The sequence below is a fragment of the Oncorhynchus masou genome, unplaced genomic scaffold, assembly GCF_036934945.1.
Source record: "Oncorhynchus masou masou isolate Uvic2021 unplaced genomic scaffold, UVic_Omas_1.1 unplaced_scaffold_1131, whole genome shotgun sequence".
Lineage (NCBI taxonomy): Eukaryota > Metazoa > Chordata > Actinopteri > Salmoniformes > Salmonidae > Oncorhynchus > Oncorhynchus masou.
Window position 1 is genome coordinate 16,778 of NW_027001052.1, and position 25,177 is coordinate 41,954.

Here is a 25,177-nt window from a genome sequence, read left to right on the forward strand (position 1 = left end):
ATGCCGAGCTGTAGTCGATGAACAGCATTCTCACATAGGTATTCCTCTTGTCCAGATGGGTTAGGGCAGTGTGCAGTGTGGTTGAGATTGCATCGTCTGTGGACCTATTTGAGCGGTAAGCAAATTGGAGTGGGTCTAGGGTGTCAGGTAGGGTGGAGGTGATATGGTCCTTGACTAGTCTCTCAAAGCACTTCATGATGACGGAAGTGAGTGCTACGGGCGGTAGTCGTTTAGCTCAGTTACCTTAGCTTTCTTGGGAACAGGAACGATGGTGGCCCTCTTGAAGCATGTGGGAACAGCAGACTGGTATAGGGATTGATTGAATATGTCCGTAAACACACCAGCCAGCTGGTCTGCGCATGCTCTGAGGGCGCGGCTGGGGATGCCGTCTGGGCCTGCAGCCTTGCGAGGGTTAACACGTTTAAATGTTTTACTCACCTCGGCTGCAGTGAAGGAGAGACCGCATTTTTCCGTTGCAGGCAGTGTCAGTGGCACTGTATTGTCCTCAAAGCGGGCAAAAAAGTTATTTAGTCTGCCTGGGAGCAAGACATCCTGGTCCATGACTGGGCTGGATTTCTTCCTGTAGTCCGTGATTGACTGTAGACACTGCCACATGCCTCTTGTGTCTGAGCCGTTGAATTGGGATTCTACTTTGTCTCTGTACTGACGCTTAGCTTGTTTGATAGCCTTACGGAGGGAATAGCTGCATTGTTTGTATTCAGTCATGTTACCAGACACCTTGCCCTGATTGAAAGCAGTGGTTCGCGCTTTCAGTTTCCCGAATGCTGCCATCAATCCAAGGTTTCTGGTTAGGGAATGTTTTAATCGTTGCTATGGGAACGACATCTTCAACGCACCTTTTAATGAACTCGCACACCGAATCAGCGTATTCGTCAATGTTGTTATTTGACGCAATACGAAACATGTCCCAGTCCACGTGATGGAAGCAGTCTTGGAGTGTGGAGTCAGCTTGGTCAGACCAGCGTTGGACAGACCTCAGCGTGGGAGCTTCTTTTTTTAGCTTTTGTCTGTAGGCAGGTATCAGCAAAATGGAGTCGTGGTCAGCTTTTCCGAAAGGGGGGCGGGGCAGGGCCTTATATGCGTCGCGGAAGTTAGAGTAACAGTGATCCAAGGTTTTTCCGCCCCTGGTTGCGCAATCGATATGCTGATAAAATTTAGGGAGTCTTTTTTTCAGATTAGCCTTGTTAAAATCCCCAACAACGATGAATGCAGCCTCCGGATAAATGGTTTCCAGTTTGCAAAGAGTTAAATAAAGTTCGTCAGAGCCATCGTTGTGTCTGCTTGGGGGGGGATATATACGGCTGTGATTATATAATCGAAGAGAATTCTCTTGGTAGGTAATGCGGTCTACATTTGATTGTGAGGAATTCTAAATCAGGTGAACAGAAGGATTTGAGTTCCTGTATGTTTCTTTCATCGCACCATGCCTCGTTAGCCATAAGGCATACACCCCCGCCCCTCTTCTTACCAGAAAGGTGTTTGTTTCTGTCGGCGCGATGCGTGGAGAAACCCGTTGGCTGCACCGCTTCGGATAGCGTCTCTCCAGTGAGCCATGTTTCCGTGAAGCACAGAACGTTACAGTCTCTGATGTCCCTCTGGAATGCTACCCTTGCTCGGATTTCATCAACCTTGTTGTCAAGAGACTGGACATTGGCAAGAAGAATGCTAGGAAGTGGGGCATGATGTGCCCGTCTCCGTAGTCTGACCAGAAGACCGCTACGTTTCCCTCTTTTTCTGAGTCGTTTTTTGGGGTCGCTGCATGCGATCCATTCCGTTGTCCTGTTTGTAAGGCAGAACACAGGATCCGCGTCACGAAAAACATATTCTTGGTCGTACTGATGGTGAGTTGACGCTGATCTTATATACAGTAGTTCTTCTCGGCTGTATGTAATGAAACCTAAGATGACCTAGGGTACTAATGTAAAAAATAACACGTAAAAAAACAAAAAACTGCATAGTTTCCTAGGAACGCGAAGCGAGGCGGCCATCTCTGTCGGCGCCGGAAGAGGAAACACTACGAAGACATTACAGAGTACTACAATCTGCAAAAACACCACATAAATTATGGTAACAATTTACTTGAAACCCAGCGTCATAACACGTTGTGGCACAGTAATAACCATGTCATAATATGTCATACCAGCTGACATAACTTATCCAAACCTGTTATAATATGTCATACCAGCTGACATAACTTATCAAAACCTGTTACAATATGTCATACCAGCTGACATAACTTATCAAAACCTGTCATAATATGTCATACCAGCTGACATAACTTATCAAAACCTGTTACATGTCATACCATCTGACATAACTTATCAACCTGTTATAATATGTCATACCAGCTGACATAACTTATCAAAGCCTGTTATAATATGTCATACCAGCTGACATAACTTATCAACCTGTTATAATATGTCATACCAGCTGACATAACTTATCAACCTGTCATAATGTCATACCAGCTGACATAACTTATCAACCTGTCATAATATGTCATACCAGCTGACATAACTTATCAAAACCTGTTACATGTCATACCATCTGACATAACTTATCAAAACCTGTTACATGTCATACCATCTGACATAACTTATCAAAACCTGTTATAATATGTCATACCAGCTGACATAACTTATCAAAACCTGTTATAATATGTCATACCAGCTGACATAACTTATCAAAACCTGTTACAATATGTCATACCAGCTGACATAACTTATCAAAACCTGTCATAATATGTCATACCAGCTGACATAACTTATCAAAACCTGTTACATGTCATACCATCTGACATAACTTATCAAAACCTGTTATAATATGTCATACCAGCTGACATAACTTATCAACCTGTTATAATATGTCATACCAGCTGACATAACTTATCAACCTGTTATAATATGTCATACCAGCTGACATAACTTATCAAAACCTGTTATAATATGTCATACCAGCTGACATAACTTATCAAAGCCTGTTATAATATGTCATACCAGCTGACATAACTGACTGGGGTAAATGGTGCTGATGACTGGGGTAAATGTTGCTGATGACTGGGGTAAATGTTGCTGGGTAAATGTTGCTGATGACTGGGGTAAATGTTGCTGAAGACTGGGGTAAATGGTGCTGATGACTGGGGTAAATGGTGCTGATGACTGGGGTAAGTGTTGCTGAATGACTGGGGTAAATGTTGCTGGGTAAATGTTGCTGAAGACTGGGGGTTAAATGTTGCTGATGAGTGGGGTAAATGTTGCTGAATGACTGGGGTAAATGTTGCTGATGACTGGGGTAAATGTTGCTGGATTACTGGGGTAAATGTTGCTGGATGACTGGGGTAAATGTTGCTGATGACTGGGGTAAATGTTGCTGATGACTGGGGTAAATGTTGCTGATGACTGGGGTAAATGTTGCTGATGACTGGGGTAAATGTTGCTGATGACTGGGGTAAATGTTGCTGGATGACTGGGGTAAATGTTGCTGATGACTGGGGTAAATGTTGCTGGATGACTGGGGTAAATGTTGCTGATTGACTGGGGTAAATGTTGCTGGATGACTGGGGTAAATGTTGCTGGATGACTGGGTAAATGTTGCTGATGACTGGGGTAAATGTTGCTGATGACTGGGGTAAATGTTGCTGATGACTGGGGTAAATGTTGCTGAATGACTGGGGTAAATGTTGCTGATGACTGGGGTACATGTTGCTGGGTAAATGTTGCTGATGACTGGGGTAAATGTTGCTGAATGACTGGGGTAAATGTTGCTGATGACTGGGGTAAATGTTGCTGATGACTGGGGTAAATGTTGCTGATGACTGGGGTACATGTTGCTGGGTAAATGTTGCTGATGACTGGGGTAAATGTTGCTGAATGACTGGGGTAAATGTTGCTGATGAGTGGGGTAAATGTTGCTGAATGATTGGGGTAAATGCTTCTGATGACTGGGGTAAATTTTGCTGGATGACTGGGGTAAATGTTGCTGAATGACTGGGGTAAATGTTGCTGATGAGTGGGGTAAATGTTGCTGAATGACTGGGGTAAATGTTGCTGGATGACTGGGGTAAATGTTGCTGGATGACTGGGGTAAATGGTGCTGATGACTGGGGTAAATGTTGTTGATGACTGGGGTAAATGTTGCTGAATGATTGGGGTAACTGTTGCTGATGACTGGGGTAAATGGTGCTGATGACTGGGGTAAATGGTGCTGATGACTGGGGTAAATGTTGTTGATGACTGGGGTAAATGCTTCTGATGACTGGGGTAAATGTTGCTGATGACTGGGGTAAATGTTGATGATGACTGGGGTAAATGTTGATGATGATTGGGGTAAATGTTGATGATGACTGGGGTAAATGGTGCTGATGACTGGGGTAAATGTTGCTGATGACTGGGGTAAATGCTTCTGATGACTGGGGTAAATGGTGCTGATGACTGGGGTAAATGCTTCTGATGACTGGGGTAAATGTTGCTGATGACTGGGGTAAATGTTGCTGATGACTGGGGTAAATGTTGCTGATGACTGGGGTAAATGTTGCTGATGACTGGGGTAAATGTTGCTGATGACTGGGGTAAATGGTGCTGATGATTGGGGTAAATGGTGCTGATGATTGGGGTAAATGGTGCTGATGACTGGGGTAAATGTTGCTGATGACTGGGGTAAATGCTGATGATGACTGGGGTAAATGCTTCTGATGACTGGGGTAAATGGTGCTGATGACTGGGGTAAATGTTGATGATGACTGGGGTAAATGTTGATGATGACTGGGGTAAATGTTGATGATGACTGGGGTAAATGTTGATGATGACTGGGGTAAATGTTGATGATGACTGGGGTAAATGTTGATGATGACTGGGGTAAATGGTGCTGATGACTGGGGTAAATGTTGATGATGACTGGGGTAAGTGTTGCTGATGACTGGGGTAAATGTTGTTGATGACTGGGGTAAATGTTGTTGATGACTGGGGTAAATGGTGCTGATGACTGGGGTAAATGCTTCTGATGACTGGGGTAAATGGTGCTGATGACTGGGGTAAATGGTGCTGATGATTGGGGTAAATGTTGTTGATGACTGGGGTAAATGGTGCTGATGATTGGGGTAACTGTTGCTGATGACTGGGGTAAATGGTGCTGATGACTGGGGTAAATGTTGATGATGACTGGGGTAAATGGTGCTGATGACTGGGGTAAATGGTGCTGATGACTGGGGTAAATGTTGTTGATGACTGGGGTAAGGGGTAAATGTTGCTGATGACTGGGGTAAATGTTGATGATGACTGGGGTAAATGTTGCTGATGACTGGGGTAAATGTTGTTGATGACTGGGGTAAATGTTGCTGATGACTGGGGTAAATGCTGATGACTGGGGTAAATGTTGCTGATGACTGGGGTAAATGTTGCTGATGACTGGGGTAAATGTTGTTGATAACTGGGGTAAATGTTGCTGATGACTGGGGTAAATGGTGCTGATGACTGGGGTAAATGTTGCTGATGACTGGGGTAAATGCTTCTGATGACTGGGGTAAATGTTGCTGATGACTGGGGTAAATGGTGCTGATGACTGGGGTAAATGTTGCTGATGACTGGGGTAAATGCTTCTGATGACTGGGGTAAATGTTGCTGATGACTGGGGTAAATGCTTCTGATGACTGGGGTAAATGTTGCTGATGACTGGGGTAAATGTTGCTGATGACTGGGGTAAATGTTGCTGATGACTGGGGTAAATGTTGCTGATGACTGGGGTAAATGTTTCTGATGACTGGGGTAAATGATGCTGATGACTGGGGTAAATGCTTCTGATGACTGGGGTAAATGTTGCTGATGACTGGGGTAAATGGTGCTGATGATTGGGGTAAATGGTGCTGATGATTGGGGTAAATGGTGCTGATGACTGGGGTAAATGGTGCTGATGATTGGGGTAAATGTTGCTGATGACTGGGGTAAATGTTGTTGATGACTGGGGTAAATGTTGCTGATGACTGGGGTAAATGGTGCTGATGATTGGGGTAAATTGTGCTGATGATTGGGGTAAATGGTGCTGATGACTGGGGTAAATGTTGCTGATGACTGGGGTAAATGTTGCTGATGACTGGGGTAAATGTTGTTGATGACTGGGGTAAATGTTGCTGATGACTGGGGTAAATGCTTCTGATGACTGGGGTAAATGGTGCTGATGATTGGGGTAAATGTTGTTGATGACTGGGGTAAATGGTGCTGATGACTGGGGTAAATGGTGCTGATGACTGGGGTAAATGGTGCTGATGACTGGGGTAAATGGTGCTGATGACTGGGGTAAATGGTGCTGATGACTGGGGTAAATGTTGCTGATGACTGGGGTAAATGTTGTTGATGACTGGGGTAAATGTTGCTGATGACTGGGGTAAATGTTGATGATGACTGGGGTAAATGTTGCTGATGACTGGGGTAAATGTTGCTGATGATTGGGGTAAATGTTGCTGATGACTGGGGTAAATGGTGCTGATGACTGGGGTAAATGGTGCTGATGACTGGGGTACATGTTGATGATGACTGGGGTAAATGGTGCTGATGACTGGGGTAAATGTTGATGATGACTGGGGTAAATGGTGCTGATGATTGGGGTAAATGTTGATGATGACTGGGGTAAATGGTGCTGATGACTGGGGTAAATGGTGCTGTTGATTGGGGTAAATGTTGTTGATGACTGGGGTAAATGGTGCTGATGATTGGGGTAACTGTTGCTGATGACTGGGGTAAATGGTGCTGATGACTGGGGTAAATGTTGTTGATGACTGGGGTAAATGCTTCTGATGACTGGGGTAAATGGTGCTGATGATTGGGGTAACTGTTGCTGATGACTGGGGTAAATGCTGATGATGACTGGGGTAAATGTTGCTGATGACTGGGGTAAATGCTGATGATGACTGGGGTAAATGTTGCTGAATGACTGGGGTAAATGTTGCTGATGACTGGGGTAAATGTTGCTGATGACTGGGGTAAATGTTGCTGATGACTGGGGTAAATGCTTCTGATGACTGGGGTAAATGTTGCTGATGACTGGGTAAATGGTGCTGATGATTGGGGTAAATGTTGCTGATGACTGGGGTAAATGCTTCTGATGACTGGGGTAAATGTTGCTGATGACTGGGTAAATGGTGCTGATGATTGGGGTAAATGGTGCTGATGATTGGGGTAAATGGTGCTGATGACTGGGGTAAATGGTGCTGATGATTGGGGTAAATGTTGCTGATGACTGGGGTAAATGTTGTTGATGACTGGGGTAAATGTTGCTGATGACTGGGGTAAATGGTGCTGATGATTGGGGTAAATGGTGCTGATGATTGGGGTAAATGTTGCTGATGACTGGGGTAAATGGTGCTGATGACTGGGGTAAATGATGCTGATGACTGGGGTAAATGCTTCTGATGACTGGGGTAAATGTTGCTGATGACTGGGTAAATGGTGCTGATGATTGGGGTAAATGGTGCTGATGATTGGGGTAAATGGTGCTGATGACTGGGGTAAATGGTGCTGATGATTGGGGTAAATGTTGCTGATGACTGGGGTAAATGTTGTTGATGACTGGGGTAAATGTTGCTGATGACTGGGGTAAATGGTGCTGATGATTGGGGTAAATGGTGCTGATGATTGGGGTAAATGGTGCTGATGACTGGGGTAAATGTTGCTGATGACTGGGGTAAATGTTGCTGATGACTGGGGTAAATGTTGTTGATGACTGGGGTAAATGTTGCTGATGACTGGGGTAAATGTTGCTGATGACTGGGGTAAATGCTTCTGATGACTGGGGTAAATGGTGCTGATGACTGGGGTAAATGTTGTTGATGACTGGGGTAAATGGTGCTGATGACTGGGGTAAATGGTGCTGATGACTGGGGTAAATGGTGCTGATGACTGGGGTAAATGTTGATGATGACTGGGGTAAATGGTGCTGATGATGTTGCTGATGACTGGGGTAAATGTTGTTGATGACTGGGGTAAATGTTGCTGATGACTGGGGTAAATGTTGATGATGACTGGGGTAAATGTTGCTGATGACTGGGGTAAATGTTGCTGATGACTGGGGTAAATGTTGCTGATGACTGGGGTAAATGTTGTTGATGACTGGGGTAAATGTTGCTGATGACTGGGGTAAATGCTTCTGATGACTGGGGTAAATGGTGCTGATGATTGGGGTAAATGTTGTTGATGACTGGGGTAAATGGTGCTGATGACTGGGGTAAATGGTGCTGATGACTGGGGTAAATGGTGCTGATGACTGGGGTAAATGTTGATGATGACTGGGGTAAATGGTGCTGATGACTGGGGTAAATGTTGCTGATGACTGGGGTAAATGTTGTTGATGACTGGGGTAAATGTTGCTGATGACTGGGGTAAATGTTGATGATGACTGGGGTAAATGTTGCTGATGACTGGGGTAAATGTTGCTGATGATTGGGGTAAATGTTGCTGATGACTGGGGTAAATGTTGCTGATGACTGGGGTAAATGGTGCTGATGACTGGGGTAAATGTTGATGATGACTGGGGTAAATGGTGCTGATGACTGGGGTAAATGTTGATGATGACTGGGGTAAATGGTGCTGATGATTGGGGTAAATGTTGATGATGACTGGGGTAAATGGTGCTGATGACTGGGGTAAATGGTGCTGATGATTGGGGTAAATGTTGTTGATGACTGGGGTAAATGGTGCTGATGACTGGGGTAAATGTTGCTGATGACTGGGGTAAATGGTGCTGATGACTGGGGTAAATGTTGTTGATGACTGGGGTAAATGCTTCTGATGACTGGGGTAAATGGTGATGATGATTGGGGTAACTGTTGCTGATGACTGGGGTAAATGCTGATGATGACTGGGGTAAATGTTGCTGATGACTGGGGTAAATGCTGATGATGACTGGGGTAAATGTTGCTGAATGACTGGGGTAAATGTTGTTGATGACTGGGGTAAATGGTGCTGATGACTGGGGTAAATGCTTCTGATGACTGGGGTAAATGTCTGATGACTGGGGTAAATGACTGGGGTGCTGATGATGACTGGGGTAAATGTTGCTGATGACTGGGGTAAATGCTGATGATGACTGGGGTAAATGTTGCTGATGACTGGGGTAAATGCTGATGATGACTGGGGTAAATGTTGCTGATGACTGGGGTAAATGCTGATGATGACTGGGGTAAATGTTGCTGATGACTGGGGTAAATGTTGCTGATGACTGGGGTAAATGTTGATGATGACTGGGGTAAATGGTGCTGATGACTGGGGTAAATGTTGCTGATGACTGGGGTAAATGTTGCTGATGACTGGGGTAAATGTTGCTGATGACTGGGGTAAATGGTGCTGATGATTGGGGTAAATGTTGTTGATGACTGGGGTAAATGCTTCTGATGACTGGGGTAAATGGTGCTGATGACTGGGGTAAATGGTGCTGATGACTGGGGTAAATGCTTCTGATGACTGGGTAAATGTTGCTGATGACTGGGGTAAATGTTGCTGATGACTGGGGTAAATGTTGCTGATGACTGGGGTAAAAATGTAAATGGTGCTGATGACTGGGGTAAATGGTGCTGATGACTGGGGTAAATGTTGTTGATGACTGGGGTTGTTTGATGACTGGGGTAAATGCTGATGATGACTGGGGTAAATGGTGCTGATGACTGGGGTAAAAATGTAAATTGTTGATGACTGGGGTAAATGTTGCTGATGACTGGGGTAAATGTTGCTGATGACTGGGGTAAATGTTGATGATGACTGGGGTAAATGTTGTTGATGACTGGGGTAAATGCTGGGGCAGATTTCAGGAGCAGGACAAGACACCCTCTTATTTAGTCATTTTTTGTGTAGTACTTCTTACACCTTTTTCTCCCCAATTTTTAGTCTTGTAACATCGCTGCAAAGCCCATATGGACTCGAGAGGGGTGAGGGTTAAGAGCCATGACGAAACACGACCGTGCCAAGCGGCACTACTTCTTGACACACTGCTCGCCTAAACTGGAAGCCAGCCACACCAATGTCGTGGAGGAAACATTTTACAACTGGAAACCATGTCAGCGTGCATGCGCCCGGCCAACCACAGGAGTCGCTAGAGTACGTTGGGACAAGTACGTCCGGCTGGCCAAACCCTCCCCTAATCCGGACGATGTTGGGCCAATTGTCCGTCACCTCATGGGTCTCCCGGTTGCGAACTGGCTGCAACACAGCCCGGGATCGAACCCGGATGCAGTGCCTTAGACCGCTGAGCCACTCGGGAGGCCACACACCCTCTTTTTGACTGATGACTGATATAAGGGCCTGAATGTGATAGGCCTATCTGGCTTATATGATTATGATGGTCATAATGATTTTTGACGGTGTCATTATGTGTATTTTCTACAAGTCATTCAAAATATAATGGAAAAACATGAGTAAATAATTAAGTACAACAACTGATTTAAGAAACAAACTTTCAAAGAAAGGAGACGTCTTGGCAGGGAAAAAATTCATTTGAATAAATGTGAGTTTTGACACTCCTGTAGGTGTCATAAAATAACGCAATGTATGTCAAAAAGGTGTAAATATATGAGTCATGACAGTGATATGACATTATTATGACATGTTATGTCAGCTGTTATAATATATTATGACATGGTTATGACTGTGTCATAACATATGACAGGGTGTCAGGTAAAGTGTTACCTAAATTACTATAGTAAATACTACAGTTTTCTTTAACTACAGTATTTATACTATAGTTAACTGTGAAAACTAAAATATACTACAGTAAATATGACAGTATTTATACCAAAGTATACTAAAGTGTTTTTTTCATGTACGAGAACTGAGCACATAAATGTTTATTGATGTATATGAAATGTAAAAAAAAAGCATTGCAAATGGCATAGCAAAATGTCAGTAAAAACGCCGCTAAATCATTAGAGCACTAGTCTAGAGAGACAGTTATCATTAGGGCCGGCGGATATCACAACAACAACCATCACAGAACCTTGGAGGAACTGACTAGAGCACTAGTCTAGAGAGAGGTTATCATTAGGGCACTAGTTAGAGAGAGGTTATCATTAGGGCACTAGTTAGAGAGACAGTTATCATTAGGGCACTAGTTAGAGAGACAGTTATCATTAGGGCACTAGTCTAGAGAGGTTATCATTAGGGCACTGGTCTAGAGAGACAGTAATCATTAGGGCACTAGTCTAGAGAGACAGTTATCATTAGGGCCAGCGGATATCACAACAACAAACATCACAGAACCTTGGAGGAACTGATTGGAGCACTAGTCTAGAGAGACAGAAATCATTAGAGCACTAGTCTAGAGAGACAGTTATCATTAGAGCACTAGTCTAGAGAAACAGTTATCATTAGAGCACTAGTCTAGAGAGACAGTTATCATTAGGGCCAGCGGATATCACAACAACAAACATCACAGAACCTTGGAGGAACTGATTGGAGCACTAGTCTAGAGAGACAGAAATCATTAGAGCACTAGTCTAGAGAGACAGTTATCATTAGGGCCAGCGGATATCACAACAACAAACATCACAGAACCTTGGAGGAACTGATTGGAGCACTAGTCTAGAGAGACAGAAATCATTAGAGCACTAGTCTAGAGAGACAGTTATCATTAGAGCACTAGTCTAGAGAGACAGAAATCATTAGAGCACTAGTCTAGAGAGACAGAAATCATTAGAGCACTAGTCTAGAGAGACAGAAATCATTAGAGCACTAGTCTAGAGAGACAGTTATCATTAGAGCACTAGTCTAGAGAGACAGTTATCATTAGGGTCAGCGGATATCACAACAACAAACATCACAGAACCTTGGAGTAACTGACTAGAGCACTAGTCTAGAGAGACAGTTATCATTAGGACACTAGTTAGAGAGATTATCATTAGGGCACTAGTCTAGAGAGACAGTTATCATTAGGGCACTAGTCTAGAGAGGTTATCATTAGGGCACTAGTTAGAGAGACAGTTATCATTAGGGCACTAGTTAGAGAGAGGTTATCATTAGGGCACTAGTCTAGAGAGACAGTTATCATTAGGGCACTAGTCTAGAGAGAGGTTATCATTAGGGCACTAGTTAGACAGAGGTTATCATTAGGGCACTAGTTAGAGAGACAGTTATCATTAGGGCACTAGTCTAGAGAGACAGTTATCATTAGGACACTAGTCTAGAGAGACAGTTATCATTAGGGCACTAGTTAGAGAGACAGTTATCATTAGGACACTAGTCTAGAGAGACAGTTATCATTAGGACACTAGTCTAGAGAGAGGTTATCATTAGGGCACTAGTTAGAGAGGTTATCATTAGGGCACTAGTTAGAGAGACAGTTATCATTAGGGCACTAGTCTAGAGAGACAGTTATCATTAGGGCACTAGTCTAGAGAGACAGTTATCATTAGGGCACTAGTTAGAGAGACAGTTATCATTAGGACACTAGTCTAGAGAGACAGTTATCATTAGGACACTAGTCTAGAGAGGTTATCATTAGGGCACTAGTTAGACAGAGGTTATCATTAGGGCACTAGTTAGAGAGACAGTTATCATTAGGGCACTAGTCTAGAGAGACAGTTATCATTAGGGCACTAGTCTAGAGAGACAGTTATCATTAGGGCACTAGTCTATAGAGACAGTTATCATTAGGGCACTAGTCTAGATAGAGGTTATCATTAGGGCACTAGTTAGAGAGAGGTTATCATTAGGGCACTAGTCTAGAGAGAGGTTATCATTGGGGCACTAGTCTAGAGAGACAGTTATCATTAGGGCACTAGTCTAGAGAGATAGTTATCATTAGGGCACTAGTCTAGAGAGACAGTTATCATTAGGGCACTAGTCTAGAGAGAGGTTATCATTAGGGCACTAGTCTAGAGAGAGGTTATCATTAGGGCACTAGTTAGACAGAGGTTATCATTAGGGCACTAGTTAGAGAGACAGTTATCATTAGGGCACTAGTCTAGAGAGACAGTTATCATTAGGACACTAGTCTAGAGAGACAGTTATCATTAGGGCACTAGTCTAGAGAGAGGTTATCATTAGGGCACTAGTCTAGAGAGAGGTTATCATTAGGGCACTAGTTAGAGATAGATTATCATTAGGGCACTAGTCTAGAGAGAGGTTATCATTAGGGCACTAGTCTAGAGAGAGGTTATCATTAGGGCACTAGTCTAGAGAGACAGTTATCATTAGGGCACTAGTCTAGAGAGACAGTTATCATTAGGGCACTAGTCTAGAGAGAGGTTATCATTAGGACACTAGTCTAGAGAGACAGTTATCATTAGGGCACTAGTCTAGAGAGAGGTTATCATTAGGGCACTAGTCTAGAGAGACGGTTATCATTAGGGTACTAGTTAGAGAGACAGTTATCATTTGGGCACAAGTCTAGAGAGAGGTTATCATTATGGCACTAGTTAAAGAGACAGTTGTCTTTAGAACACTACTTTGGAGAGGAAAGAGTTATCATTAGGCTACTGGTGTAGAGACAGTTATCATTAGGGCACTAGTTAAAGAGACAGTTATCATTGGGGCACTAGTTAAAGAGACAGTTATCATTAGGGAACTAGTTAAAGAGACAGTTGTCTTTAGAACACTACTTGGAGAGGAAAGAGTTATCATTAGGCTACTGGTGTAGCGAATAGAGAGTTAGTTCATGTTAGGTTTTTATGTAGATAGGAAGAGGCGGTGTTTACCCAGCAATCTAAAACCTACTCTTTAGTCTCTCCATTGTCTTGGCGACATCTGCAAGAACACAGAGAAATACATGCTAACACTGTTGTTACCTAGAACACAGAAATACATGCTCACTGTGCTGTTGCCTAGAACACAGAGAAATACATGCTAACTCTGTTGTTACCAAGAACACAGAAATACATGCTCATACATGTTACCAAGTGGAATATATTAATGTAGAGATGTTACCTAGTGGAATATATTAATGTAGAGATGTTACCTAGTGGAATATATTAATGTAGTGATGTTACCTAGTTGGAATATATTAATGTAGAGATGTTACCTAGTTGGAATATACTTTAATGAAAGAGATGTTACCTAGTGGAATATATTAATGTAGAGATGTTACCTAGTGGAATATATTAATGTAGTGATGTTACCTAGTGGAATATATTAATGTAGAGATGTTAGTTCATGTTGGTTTATATTAATGTAAGGGATGTTACCCAGTGGAATATATTAATGTAGAGATGTTACCTAACAGTGGAATATATTAATGTAGTGATGTTACCTAGTGAGAAATATATTAATGTAGAAATACATGCTCATACATGTTACCTAGTGGAATATATTAATGCAGAGATGTTACCTAGTGGAATATATTAATGTAGAGATGTTACCTAGTGGAATATATTAATGTAGGGATGTTACCTAGTGGAATATATTAATGTAGAGATGTTACCTAGTGGGATATATTAATGTAGTGATGTTACCTAGTGGAATATATTAATGTAGTGATGTTACCTAGTGGAATATATTAATGTAGAGATGTTACCTAGTGGAATATATTAATGTAGAGATGTTACCTAGTGGAATATATTAATGTAGAGATGTTACCTAGTGGAATATATTAATGTAGTGATGTTACCTAGTGGAATATATTAATGTAGAGATGTTACCTAGTGGAATATATTAATGTAGGGATGTTACCTATGGAATATATTAATGTAGAGATGTTACCTAGTGGAATATATTAATGTAGTGATGTTACCTAGTGGAATATATTAATGTAGAGATGTTACCTAGTGGAATATATTAATGTAGTGATGTTACCTAGTGGAATATATTAATGTAGTGATGTTACCTAGTGGAATATATTAATGTAGAGATGTTACCTAGTGGAATATATTAATGTAGGGGATGTTACCTAGTGGAATATATTAATGTAGAGATGTTACCTAGTGGGATATATTAATGTAGTGATGTTACCTAGTGGAATATATTAATGTAGTGATGTTACCTAGTGGAATATATTAATGTAGTGATGTTACCTAGTGGAATATATTAATGCAGTGAGGTTACCTTGCTCCGCCCACAGGGGACCTATGTCCAGGGTCCAGCAGTCCTGCAGGCTCCTCTCCGAGTGAGTGGGAGTCTTTACTGAGTAACTGGAGACGTGAGGCCAGCTCCAGCCCACCACCCCCCACGGCAGTCGGCCTGCCCTCCTCAGGGCTACTCTGCCTGGGCCGAGACTCGGACACCTCCCCCCAAAGTTTAGATCTCCTCTGTAACACACAACAATCACCAAACCAATAATAACAAATACCAACAACAACTGGAAAGAAAGAGCAGTCATGTGTCTGAAATCTATGAACAATGAAAAGGTGTCATTTTTAGTAGTAGCAGTGCACCATATTAAAGGAGTATGTTACTGGATAATACAGTATGAAATGGAGTTAAATACACTAGAGCCCATCTCCTATCCACACACTGGGCTCTTCTGTGACAGCACGGGCAGCGCCTTTAAGGACTCTCTCCATTTCAAAGTAGTCCATTTCTTCTTCTACTTCTAGGAGAGTATTGGTAGTTCACAAACAAACGTTACAGTTGCCTACCACCTACTGCCCCCTGGAGAGTGTAGTCTGAACAGGTATAAAGACAAGGTTAGTGATTTACTGCCCCCTGGAGGGTGTTGTCTGAACAGGTATGAACAGGTACTGCCACCTGCAGTTATGGAATGTTTTCTCAGCAGTATAATTAGTTGGCAGACCGCACCTGCTGACTTAGATGGAATTCTGTGAATCCATAACCATCGTTGGGCCGCGGTAGTGAAAGATTCAGCAAGCTACTGGCATTACACACCTGGCTAAAAGTTTACTGTAGCTCTGTTGGAATAACTTTTATAGATAACTTTAACACCTTCGGGAAACAGAGGATGCTCTACAGGAATGACGAAGTCCATCCAAATCCATCTTGGCTCCTGGACTCTGTCCACGCATTTCAAGGCTGCATGGAAGTAATGACTTATCAATGACCCAAGCCCAGCTCATTTAATCTCTCCTGGCTCAAAGTAGGGGACAGATTGACTTCATCAATATTTGTTTTCGTAAGAAGCATTGACATTCTGAATGCACTGAGCTGTCTGTTTAAACTACTAGCACACAGCTCGGACACCCATTCATACCCCACAAGACATGCCACCAGAGGTCTCTTCACAGTCCCTAAGTCCAGAACAGACTATGGGAGGGGCATAGTCCTACATAGAGTCATGAATACATGGACCTATATTCCATGTCATGTATCTGATGCCAGCAGAGGTCTCTTCACAGTCCCTAAGTCCAAAACAGACTATGGGAGGGGCATAGTCCTACATAGAGCCATGACTACATGGACCTATATTCCACATCAGGTATCAAATAGATCAAACAGTGGACAGACCGGGATCCTATCCTTGCCAAGTTAAAAGATTCCTTATACAGGGTTGGCCTCCCGTCATAGAGGATGAGGGACTGAGACCTTACGCAAGTGCAAAACTGAGCTGAGTGTGCAGGATGTGTGCAGGATGGCTGCAGAGTGGTTGTTCCGGCCACTGGCCATGCACAAGTCACGGATGAGGTCCATGAGGCTCACCCGGGTACATCTGGTGGCCTAACATGGATCAGGATGTAGAAAACAAAGTGAAATCATGTTCTGAGCACCAGATCAATCAGAAGATGGCTCCGCCCACGCCACTACATCGGTGGGAGTGGCCTGACCACCCATGGTCCAGGCTGCACATAGACTTTGCAGGTCCTTTCGTGGGTCACATGTCCCTTGTCATGGTGGACGCACACTCCCAGTGGCTGCAGGCTACCATCATGAGCAACATCACAGTGACCACAACAATCGAAAAGCTTTGGCAGGTGTTTGCAACCCTTGGTCTGTCTGGCTCTCGTGTGTCCGACAATGCAACAAACCTGTGATTTGTTCCAAGAATGAATGCTGAGAAACGGGATTCGCCATGTCCACAACGCTCCGTTTCACACGGCCTCGAACGACTTAGTGGAGCAGGCTGTACAGACACTGAAAGAGGGGCTCAAAAAGATGACTGGGGGAACCATCACAACTAAGCTCTCTCGGTTCTTGTTCCAGTACCGCATCATGCCACAAATAACAACAGGTCAAGCTCCAGTTGAGATGTTGATGGGCAAAAAGCCAAAAGCTCACCTTGATCTACCGAGTCCGGACATCAAAGCAGGAGTGGAACGTAAGAAGAAGAGAGACATGACCACCACGCGAGGCAGACAGTTAAAACCCAATGACACTGTCTCTATCCAGAACTTCACAAGCAGCCAGCGTTAGTTGCCAGGTATCAGTGTCAGAGCTGTCCAGTCTCCTCTGTGGTCAAACTGACTGATGGTCGAGTCATATGCAGACACAAGGACCACATCTGCCTGCGCTATGACGAAGAAAAGGCCACGGTTGCAGACAGAACCACGGCGGGTGGTATACAAGTTGAAACGCCACAGGAAACAGTATCTGAGGAGCAAGGGCATGGGAGACGCCTTCGTGGCACAGCAGGAGTACTGCGCAGAATACAGCCACAAGCTTCCTGAAAGACTAACTCTGTAGTTGAGACTGAGAGGCTTGTGGTGTTAGCGTTTGTTTGGAACAGCAGACTTTGTTGAAAATAAATAATGACTGTCATTTTTTTGTTCGTTTACATTTACAGTAACACTAGCAGAAGTTCTAGTGTTGAAAAGAAAACGTGGTTTACTTGTTAATCTTATGTTTTTTCCTCACAGGGGGATTGAAATTAAGGGGGGGAGAAGTGTTATAGAGTGGACACTATATCAATAATGACATTCAATATGTTATTGTAGTTAGTATAGTATGTTAGTAGTATGTTAGTATAGTATGTTATTGTACTGCAGTATAGTACGATTACTATTCATGTAATCATCGATCACCACATTCTTTTGGAGAGATTGGAAACCCAAATTAGTCTACACGGACAAGTTCTGGCCTGGTTTAGATCTTATCTGTCGGAAAGATATCAGTTTGTCTCTGTGAATGGTTTGTCCTCTGACAAATCAACTGTAAATTTCGGTGTTCCTCAAGGTTCCGTTTTAGGACCACTATTGTTTTCACTATATATTTTACCTCTTGGGGATGTTATTCGAAAACATAATGTTAACTTTCACTGCTATGCGGATGACACACAGCTGTACATTTCAATGAAACATGGTGAAGCCCCAAAATTGCCCTTGCTAGAAGCATGTGTTTCAGACATAAGGAAGTGGATGGCAGCAAACTTTCTACTTTTAAACTCGGACAAAACAGAGATGCTTGTTCTAGGTCCCAAGAAACAAAGAGATCTTCTGTTGAATCTGACAATTAATCTTAATGGTTGTACAGTCGTTTCAAATAAAACTGTGAAGGACCTCGGCATTACTCTGGACCCTGATCTCTCTTTTGAAGAACATATTAAGACCAATTTCAAGGACAGCTTTTTTCCATCTACGTAACATTGCAAAAATCAGAAACTTTCTGTCCAAAAATGATGCAGAAAAATTAATCCATGCTTTTGTCACTTCTAGGTTAGACTACTGCAATGCTCTACTTTCCGGCTACCCGGATAAAGCACTAAATAAACTTCAGTTAGTGCTAAATACGGCTGCTAGAATCCTGACTAGAACCCAAAAATTTGATCATATTACTCCAGTGCTAGCCTCCCTACACTGGCTTCCTGTCAAAGCAAGGGCTGATTTCAATGTTTTACTGCTAACCTACAAAGCATTACATGGGCTTGCTCCTACCTATCTCTCTGATTTGGTCCTGCCGTACATACCTACACGTACGCTACGGTCACAAGACGCAGGCCTCCTAATTGTCCCTAGAATTTCTAAGCAAACAGCTGGAGGCAGGGCTTTCTCCTATAGAGCTCCATTTTTATGGAACGGTCTGCCTACCCATGTCAGAGACGCAAACTCGGTCTCAACCTTTAAGTCTTTACTGAAGACTCATCTCTTCAGTGGGTCATATGATTGAGTCTAGTCTGGCCCAGGAGTGGGAAGGTGAACGGAAAGGCTCTGGAGCAACGAACCACCCTTGCTGTCTCTGCCTGGCCGGTTCCCCTCTTTCCACTGGGATTCTCTGCCTCTAACCCTATTACAGGGGCTGAGTCACTGGCTTACTGGGGCTCTCTCATGCCGTCCCTGGAAGGGGTGTGTCACCTGAGTGGGTTGATTCACTGATGTGGTCATCCTGTCTGGGTTGGCACCCCCCCTTGGGTTGTGCCATGGCGGAGATCTTTGCGGGCTATACTCAGCTTTGTCTCAGGATGGTAAGTTGGTGGTTGAAGATATCCCTCTAGTGGTGTGGGGGCTATGCTTTGGCAAAGTGGGTGGGGTTATATCCTTCCTGTTTGGCCCTGTCCGGGGGTGTCCTCGGGTGGGGCCACAGTGTCTCCTGACCCCTCCTTTCTCAGCCTCCAGTATTTATGCTGCAGTAGTTTATGTTTCGGGGGGCTGGGGTCAGTTTGTTATATCTGGAGTACTTCTCCTGTCCAATTCGGTGTCCTGTGTGAATCTAAGGGTGCGTTCTCTAATTCTCTCCTTCTCTCTCTCGGAGGACCTGAGCCCTAGGACCATGCCCCAGGACTACCTGACATGATGACTCCTTGCTGTCCCCAGTCCACCTTGCCGTGCTGCTGCTCCAGTTTCAACTGTTCTACCTTATTATTATTCGACCATGCTGGTCATTTATGAACATTTGAACATCTTGGCCATGTTCTGTTATAATCTCCACCCGGCACAGCCGGAAGAGGACTGGCCACCCCACATATGCTCTCTCTAATTCTCTTTCTTTCTCTCTCTCGGAGGACCTGAACCCTAGGACCATGCCCCAGGACTACCTGACATGATGACTCCTTGCTGTCCCCAGTCCACCTGGCCGTGCTGCTGCTCCAGTTTCAACTGTTCTGCCTTATTATTATTCGACCATGCTGGTCATTTATGAACATTTGAACATCTTGGCCATGTTCTGTTATAATCTCTACCCGGCACAGCCAGAAGAGGACAGGCCACCCCACATAGCCTGGTTCCTCTCTAGGTTTCTTCCTTGGTTTTGGCCTTTCTAGGGAGTTTTTCCTAACCAACGTGCTTCTACACCTGCATTGCTTGCTGTTTGGGGTTTTAGGCTGGGTTTCTGTACAGCACTTTGAGATATCAGCTGATGTACGAAGGGCTATATAAATAAATTTGATTTGATGTGTTCATGGTTATTATTGGCCTTGAACATTCCCCTTTGATGATGTCATCACCCAGAGTTGTACCTGTTCAATGTGACTCTACCACAGGATGAGTGGGCTGTATCGCTTTGCTGTGTTTGTACCGTTCCTACATGGCTGTGCACCTTTTAATTTATGAGGTTCAAAGTAAAGGAAAGTAATATTGAATTGCGTGTGGGCATTCCTTGTCAAGTTACTAAAGTTACCTGGAAGAGGTATCGATGTGGGTTTGGGTCAGGGTAACCTCGAAGAGGCATCGATGTGGGTTTGGGTCAGGTTTACCTTGAAGAGGTATCGATGTGGGTTTGGGTTACCTGGAAGAGGTATCGATGTGGGTGTGGGTCAGGGTTACCTGGAAGAGGTATCGATGTGGGTTTGGGTCAGGGTTACCTGGAAGAGGTATCGATGTGGGTTTGGGTCAGGGTTAAAAAAATATATATAATATATCCCATTTAGCAGACGCTTTTGTCCAAAGCGACTTACAAGTCGGCTGGGGCCACTACTTTTTTTTTTTTTTTTTACATATGGGTGGCCCCAGCGGGAATCGAACCCACGACGCTTGGCGTTGCAAGCGCCATGCTCTACCGACTGAGCCACACAGGACCCCAAGGGTTACCTTGAAGAGGTATCGATGTGGGTCATGGTTACCTGGAAGAGGTATCGATGTGGGTTTGGGTTACCTGGAAGAGGTATTGATGTGGGTTAGGGTTACCTGGAAGAGGTATCGATGTGGGTTTGGGTTACCTGGAAGAGCTATCGATGTGGGTTTGGGTTACCTGGAAGAGGTATCGATGTGGGTTTGGGTTACCTGGGAGAGGTATAGATGTGGGTTTGGGTCAGGGTTACCTGGAAGAGGTATCGATGTGGGATTGGGTAAGGTTTACCTGGAAGAGGTATCGATGTGGGTTTGGGTCAGGGTTACCTGGAAGAGGTATCGATGTGGGTTAGGGTTACCTGGAAGATGTATCGATGTGGGTTAGGGTTACCTGGAAGAGGTATCGATGTGGGTTTGGGTTACCTGGAAGAGGTATCGATGTGGGTTTGGGTTACCTGGAAGAGGTATCGATGTGGGTTTGTGTTACCTGGAAGAGGTATAAATGTGGGTTTGGGTTACCTGGAAGAGGTATCGATGTGGGTTTGGGTTACCTGGAAGAGGTATCTATGTGGGTTTGGGTTACCTGGAAGAGGTATCGATGTGGATGTGGGTCAGGGTTACCTGGAAGAGGTATCGATGGGTTGGGTTACCTGGAAGATGTATTGATGTGGGTTAGGGTTACCTGGAAGAGGTATCGATGTGGGTTTGGGTTACCTGGAAGAGGTATCGATGTGGGTTTGGGTTACATGGAAGAGGTATCGACGTGGGTTTGGGTCAGGGTTACCTGGAAGAGGTATCGATGTGGGTTAGGGTTACCTGGAAGAGGTATCGATGTGGGTTTGGGTTACCTGGAAGAGGTATCGATGTGTGTTTGGGTTACCTGGAAGAGGTATCGATGTGGGTTTGGGTCAGGGTTACCTGGAAGAGGTATCGATGTAGGTTAGGGTTACCTGGAAGAGGTATCAATGTGGGTTTGGGTAAGGTTTACCTGGAAGAGGTATCGATGTGGGTTTGGTTTACCTGGAAGAGGTATCGATGTGGGTTTGGGTCAGGTTTATCTGGAAGAGGTATCGATGTGGGTTTGGGTTACCTGGAAGAGGTATCGATGTGGGTTTGGGTCAGGGTTACCTGGAAGAGGTATCGATGTAGGTTAGGGTTACCTGGAAGAGGTATCGATGTGGGTTTGGGTCACGGTTACCTGGAAGAGGTATCGATGTGGGTTAGGGTTACCTGGAAGAGGTATCGATGTGGGTTAGGGTTACCTGGAAGAGGTATAGATGTGGGTTTGGGTTACCTGGAAGAGGTATCGATGTGGGTTTGGGTTACCTGGAAGAGGTATCGATGTGGGTGTGGGTCAGGGTTACCTGGAAGAAGTATCAATGTGGGTTTGGGTTACCTGGAAGAGGTATCGTTGTGGGTTTGGGTTACCTGGAAGAGGTATCGTTGTGGGTTTGGGTTACCTGGAAGAGGTATCGATGTGAGTTTGGGTTACCTGGAAGAGGTATCGATGTGGGTTTGGGTTACCTGGAAGAGGTATCGATGTGGGTTAGGGTTACCTGGAAGAGGTATCGATGTGGGTTAGGGTTACCTGGAAGAGGTATAGATGTGGGTTTGGGTTACCTGGAAGAGGTATCTATGTGGGTTTGGGTTACCTGGAAGAGGTATCAATGTGGGTTTGCGTTACCTGGAAGAGGTATCGATGTGGGTTTGGGTTACCTGGAAGAGGTATCGATGTGGGTGTGGGTTTGGGTTACCTGGAAGAGGTATCAATGTGGGTTTGGGTTAACATGGAAGAGGTATCGATGTGGGTTTGGGTTACCTGGAAGAGGTATCGATGTTAGTTTGGGTTACCTGGAAGAGGTATCGATGTGGGTTTGGGTTACCTGGATGAGGTATCGATGTGGGTTTGGGTTACCTAGAAGAGGTATCGATGTGGGTTTGGGTTACCTGGAAGAGGTATCGATGTGGGTTTGGGTCAGGTTTACCTGGAAGAGGTATCGATGTGGGTTTGGGTCAGGTTTACCTGGAAGAGGTATCGATGTGGGTTTGGGTCAGGTTTACCTGGAAGAGGTATCGATGTGGGTTTGGGTCAGGGTTACCTGGAAGAGGTATCGATGTAGGTTAGGGTTACCTGGAAGAGGTATCGATGTGGGTTAGGGTTACCTGGAAGAGGTATAGATGTGGGTTTGGGTTACCTGGAAGAGGTATCTATGTGGGTTTGGGTTACCTGGAAGAGGTATCAATGTGGGTTTGCGTTACCTGGAAGAGGTATCGATGTGGGTTTGGGTTACCTGGAAGAGGTATCGATGTGGGTGTGGGTTTGGGTTACCTGGAAGAGGTATCAATGTGGGTTTGGGTTACCTGGAAGAGGTATCGATGTGGGTTTGGGTTACCTGGAAGAGGTATCGATGTTAGTTTGGGTTACCTGGAAGAGGTATCGATGTGGGTTTGGGTTACCTGGATGAGGTATCGATGTGGGTTTGGGTTACCTAGAAGAGGTATCGATGTGGGTTTGGGTTACCTGGAAGAGGTATCGATGTGGGTTTGGGTCAGGTTTACCTGGAAGAGGTATCGATGTGGGTTTGGGTCAGGTTTACCTGGAAGAGGTATCGATGTGGGTTTGGGTCAGGTTTACCTGGAAGAGGTATCGATGTGGGTTTGGGTCAGGGTTACCTGGAAGAGGTATCGATGTAGGTTAGGGTTACCTGGAAGAGGTATCGATGTGGGTTTGGGTTACCTGGAAGAGGTATCGATGTGGGTTTGGGTTACCTGGAAGATGTATCAATGTGGGTTTGGGTTACCTGGAAGAGGTATCGTTGTGGGTTTTTGTTACCTGGAAGAGGTATCGTTGTGGGTTTGGGTTACCTGGAAGAGGTATCGATGTGAGTTTGGGTTACCTGGAAGAGGTATCGATGTGGGTTTGGGTTACCTGGAAGAGGTATCGATGTGGGTTAGGGTTACCTGGAAGAGGTATCGATGTGGGTTAGGGTTATCTGGAAGAGGTATAGATGTGGGTTTGGGTTACCTGGAAGAGGTATCTATGTGGGTTTGGGTTACCTGGAAGAGGTATCAATGTGGGTTTGCGTTACCTGGAAGAGGTATCGATGTTAGTTTGGGTTACCTGGAAGAGGTATCGATGTGGGTTTGGGTTACCTGGAAGAGGTATCGATGTGGGTTTGGGTTACCTAGAAGAGGTATCGATGTGGGTTTGGGTTACCTGGAAGAGGTATCGATGTGGGTTTGGGTCAGGGTTACCTGGAAGAGGTATCTATGTGGGTTTGGGTTACCTGGAAGAGGTATCGATGTGGGTTTGGGTTACCTGGAAGAGGTATCGATGTTAGTTTGGGTTACCTGGAAGAGGTATCGATGTGGGTTTGGGTTACCTGGAAGAGGTATCGATGTGGGTTTGGGTTACCTAGAAGAGGTATCGATGTGGGTTTGGGTTACCTGGAAGAGGTATCGATTTGGGTTTGGGTTACCTGGAAGGGGTATCACAATGTGGGTTTGGGTTACCTGGAAGAGGTATCGATGTGGGTTTGGGTGGGTTCGAAGAGGTATCGATGTGGGTTTGGGTCAGGTTTACCTGGAAGAGGTATCGATGTGGGTTTGGGTTACCTGGATGAGGTATCGATGTGGGTTTGGGTCAGGGTTACCTGGAAGAGGTATTGATGTGGGTTTGGGTCAGGGTTACCTGGAAGAGGTATCGATGTGGGTTTGGGTTTCCTGGAAAAGGTATCGATGTGGGTTTGGGTTACCTGGAAGAGGTATCGATGTGGGTTTGGGTTACCTGGAAGAGGTATTGATGTGGGTTTGGGTTACTTGGAAGAGATATCGATGTGGGTTTGGGTTACCTGGAAGAGGTATCGATGTGGGTTTGCGTTACCTGGAAGAGGTATCGATGTGGGTGTGGGTCAGGGTTACCTGGAAGAGGTATCGATGTGGGTTTGGGTCAGGGTTACCTGGAAGAGGTATCGATGTGGGTTTGGGTTACCTGGAAGAGGTATCTATGTGGGTTTGGGTTACCTGGAAGAGGTATCGATGTGGGTTTGGGTTACCTGGAAGAGGTATCTATGTGGGTTTGGGTTACCTGGAAGAGGTATCGATGTGGGTGTGGGTCAGGGTTACCTGGAAGAGGTATCGATGTGGGTTAGGGTTACCTGGAAGATGTATCGATGTGGGTTAGGGTTACCTGGAAGAGGTATCGATGTGGGTTTGGGTTACCTGGAAGAGGTATCGATGTGGGTTTGGGTTACATGGAAGAGGTATCGATGTGGGTTTGGGTCAGGGTTACCTGGAAGAGGTATCGATGTGGGTTAGGGTTACCTGGAAGAGGTATCGATGTGGGTTTGGGTTACCTGGAAG

The 25,177-nt window shown here is 44.6% G+C and overlaps 1 protein-coding gene across 1 annotated transcript in view; it reads right to left on the reverse strand.

Annotated features, from left to right (window-relative positions):
* The window catches only part of LOC135529324 (SH3 and multiple ankyrin repeat domains protein 3-like), a 131,565-nt gene that overhangs the window by 7,294 nt on the left and 99,094 nt on the right, over window positions 1-25,177 (reverse strand). The window contains 2 exon segments of the mRNA XM_064958112.1: window positions 13,710-13,739; window positions 15,033-15,235. Coding sequence (XP_064814184.1) covers window positions 13,710-13,739; window positions 15,033-15,235 — 233 coding nt within the window.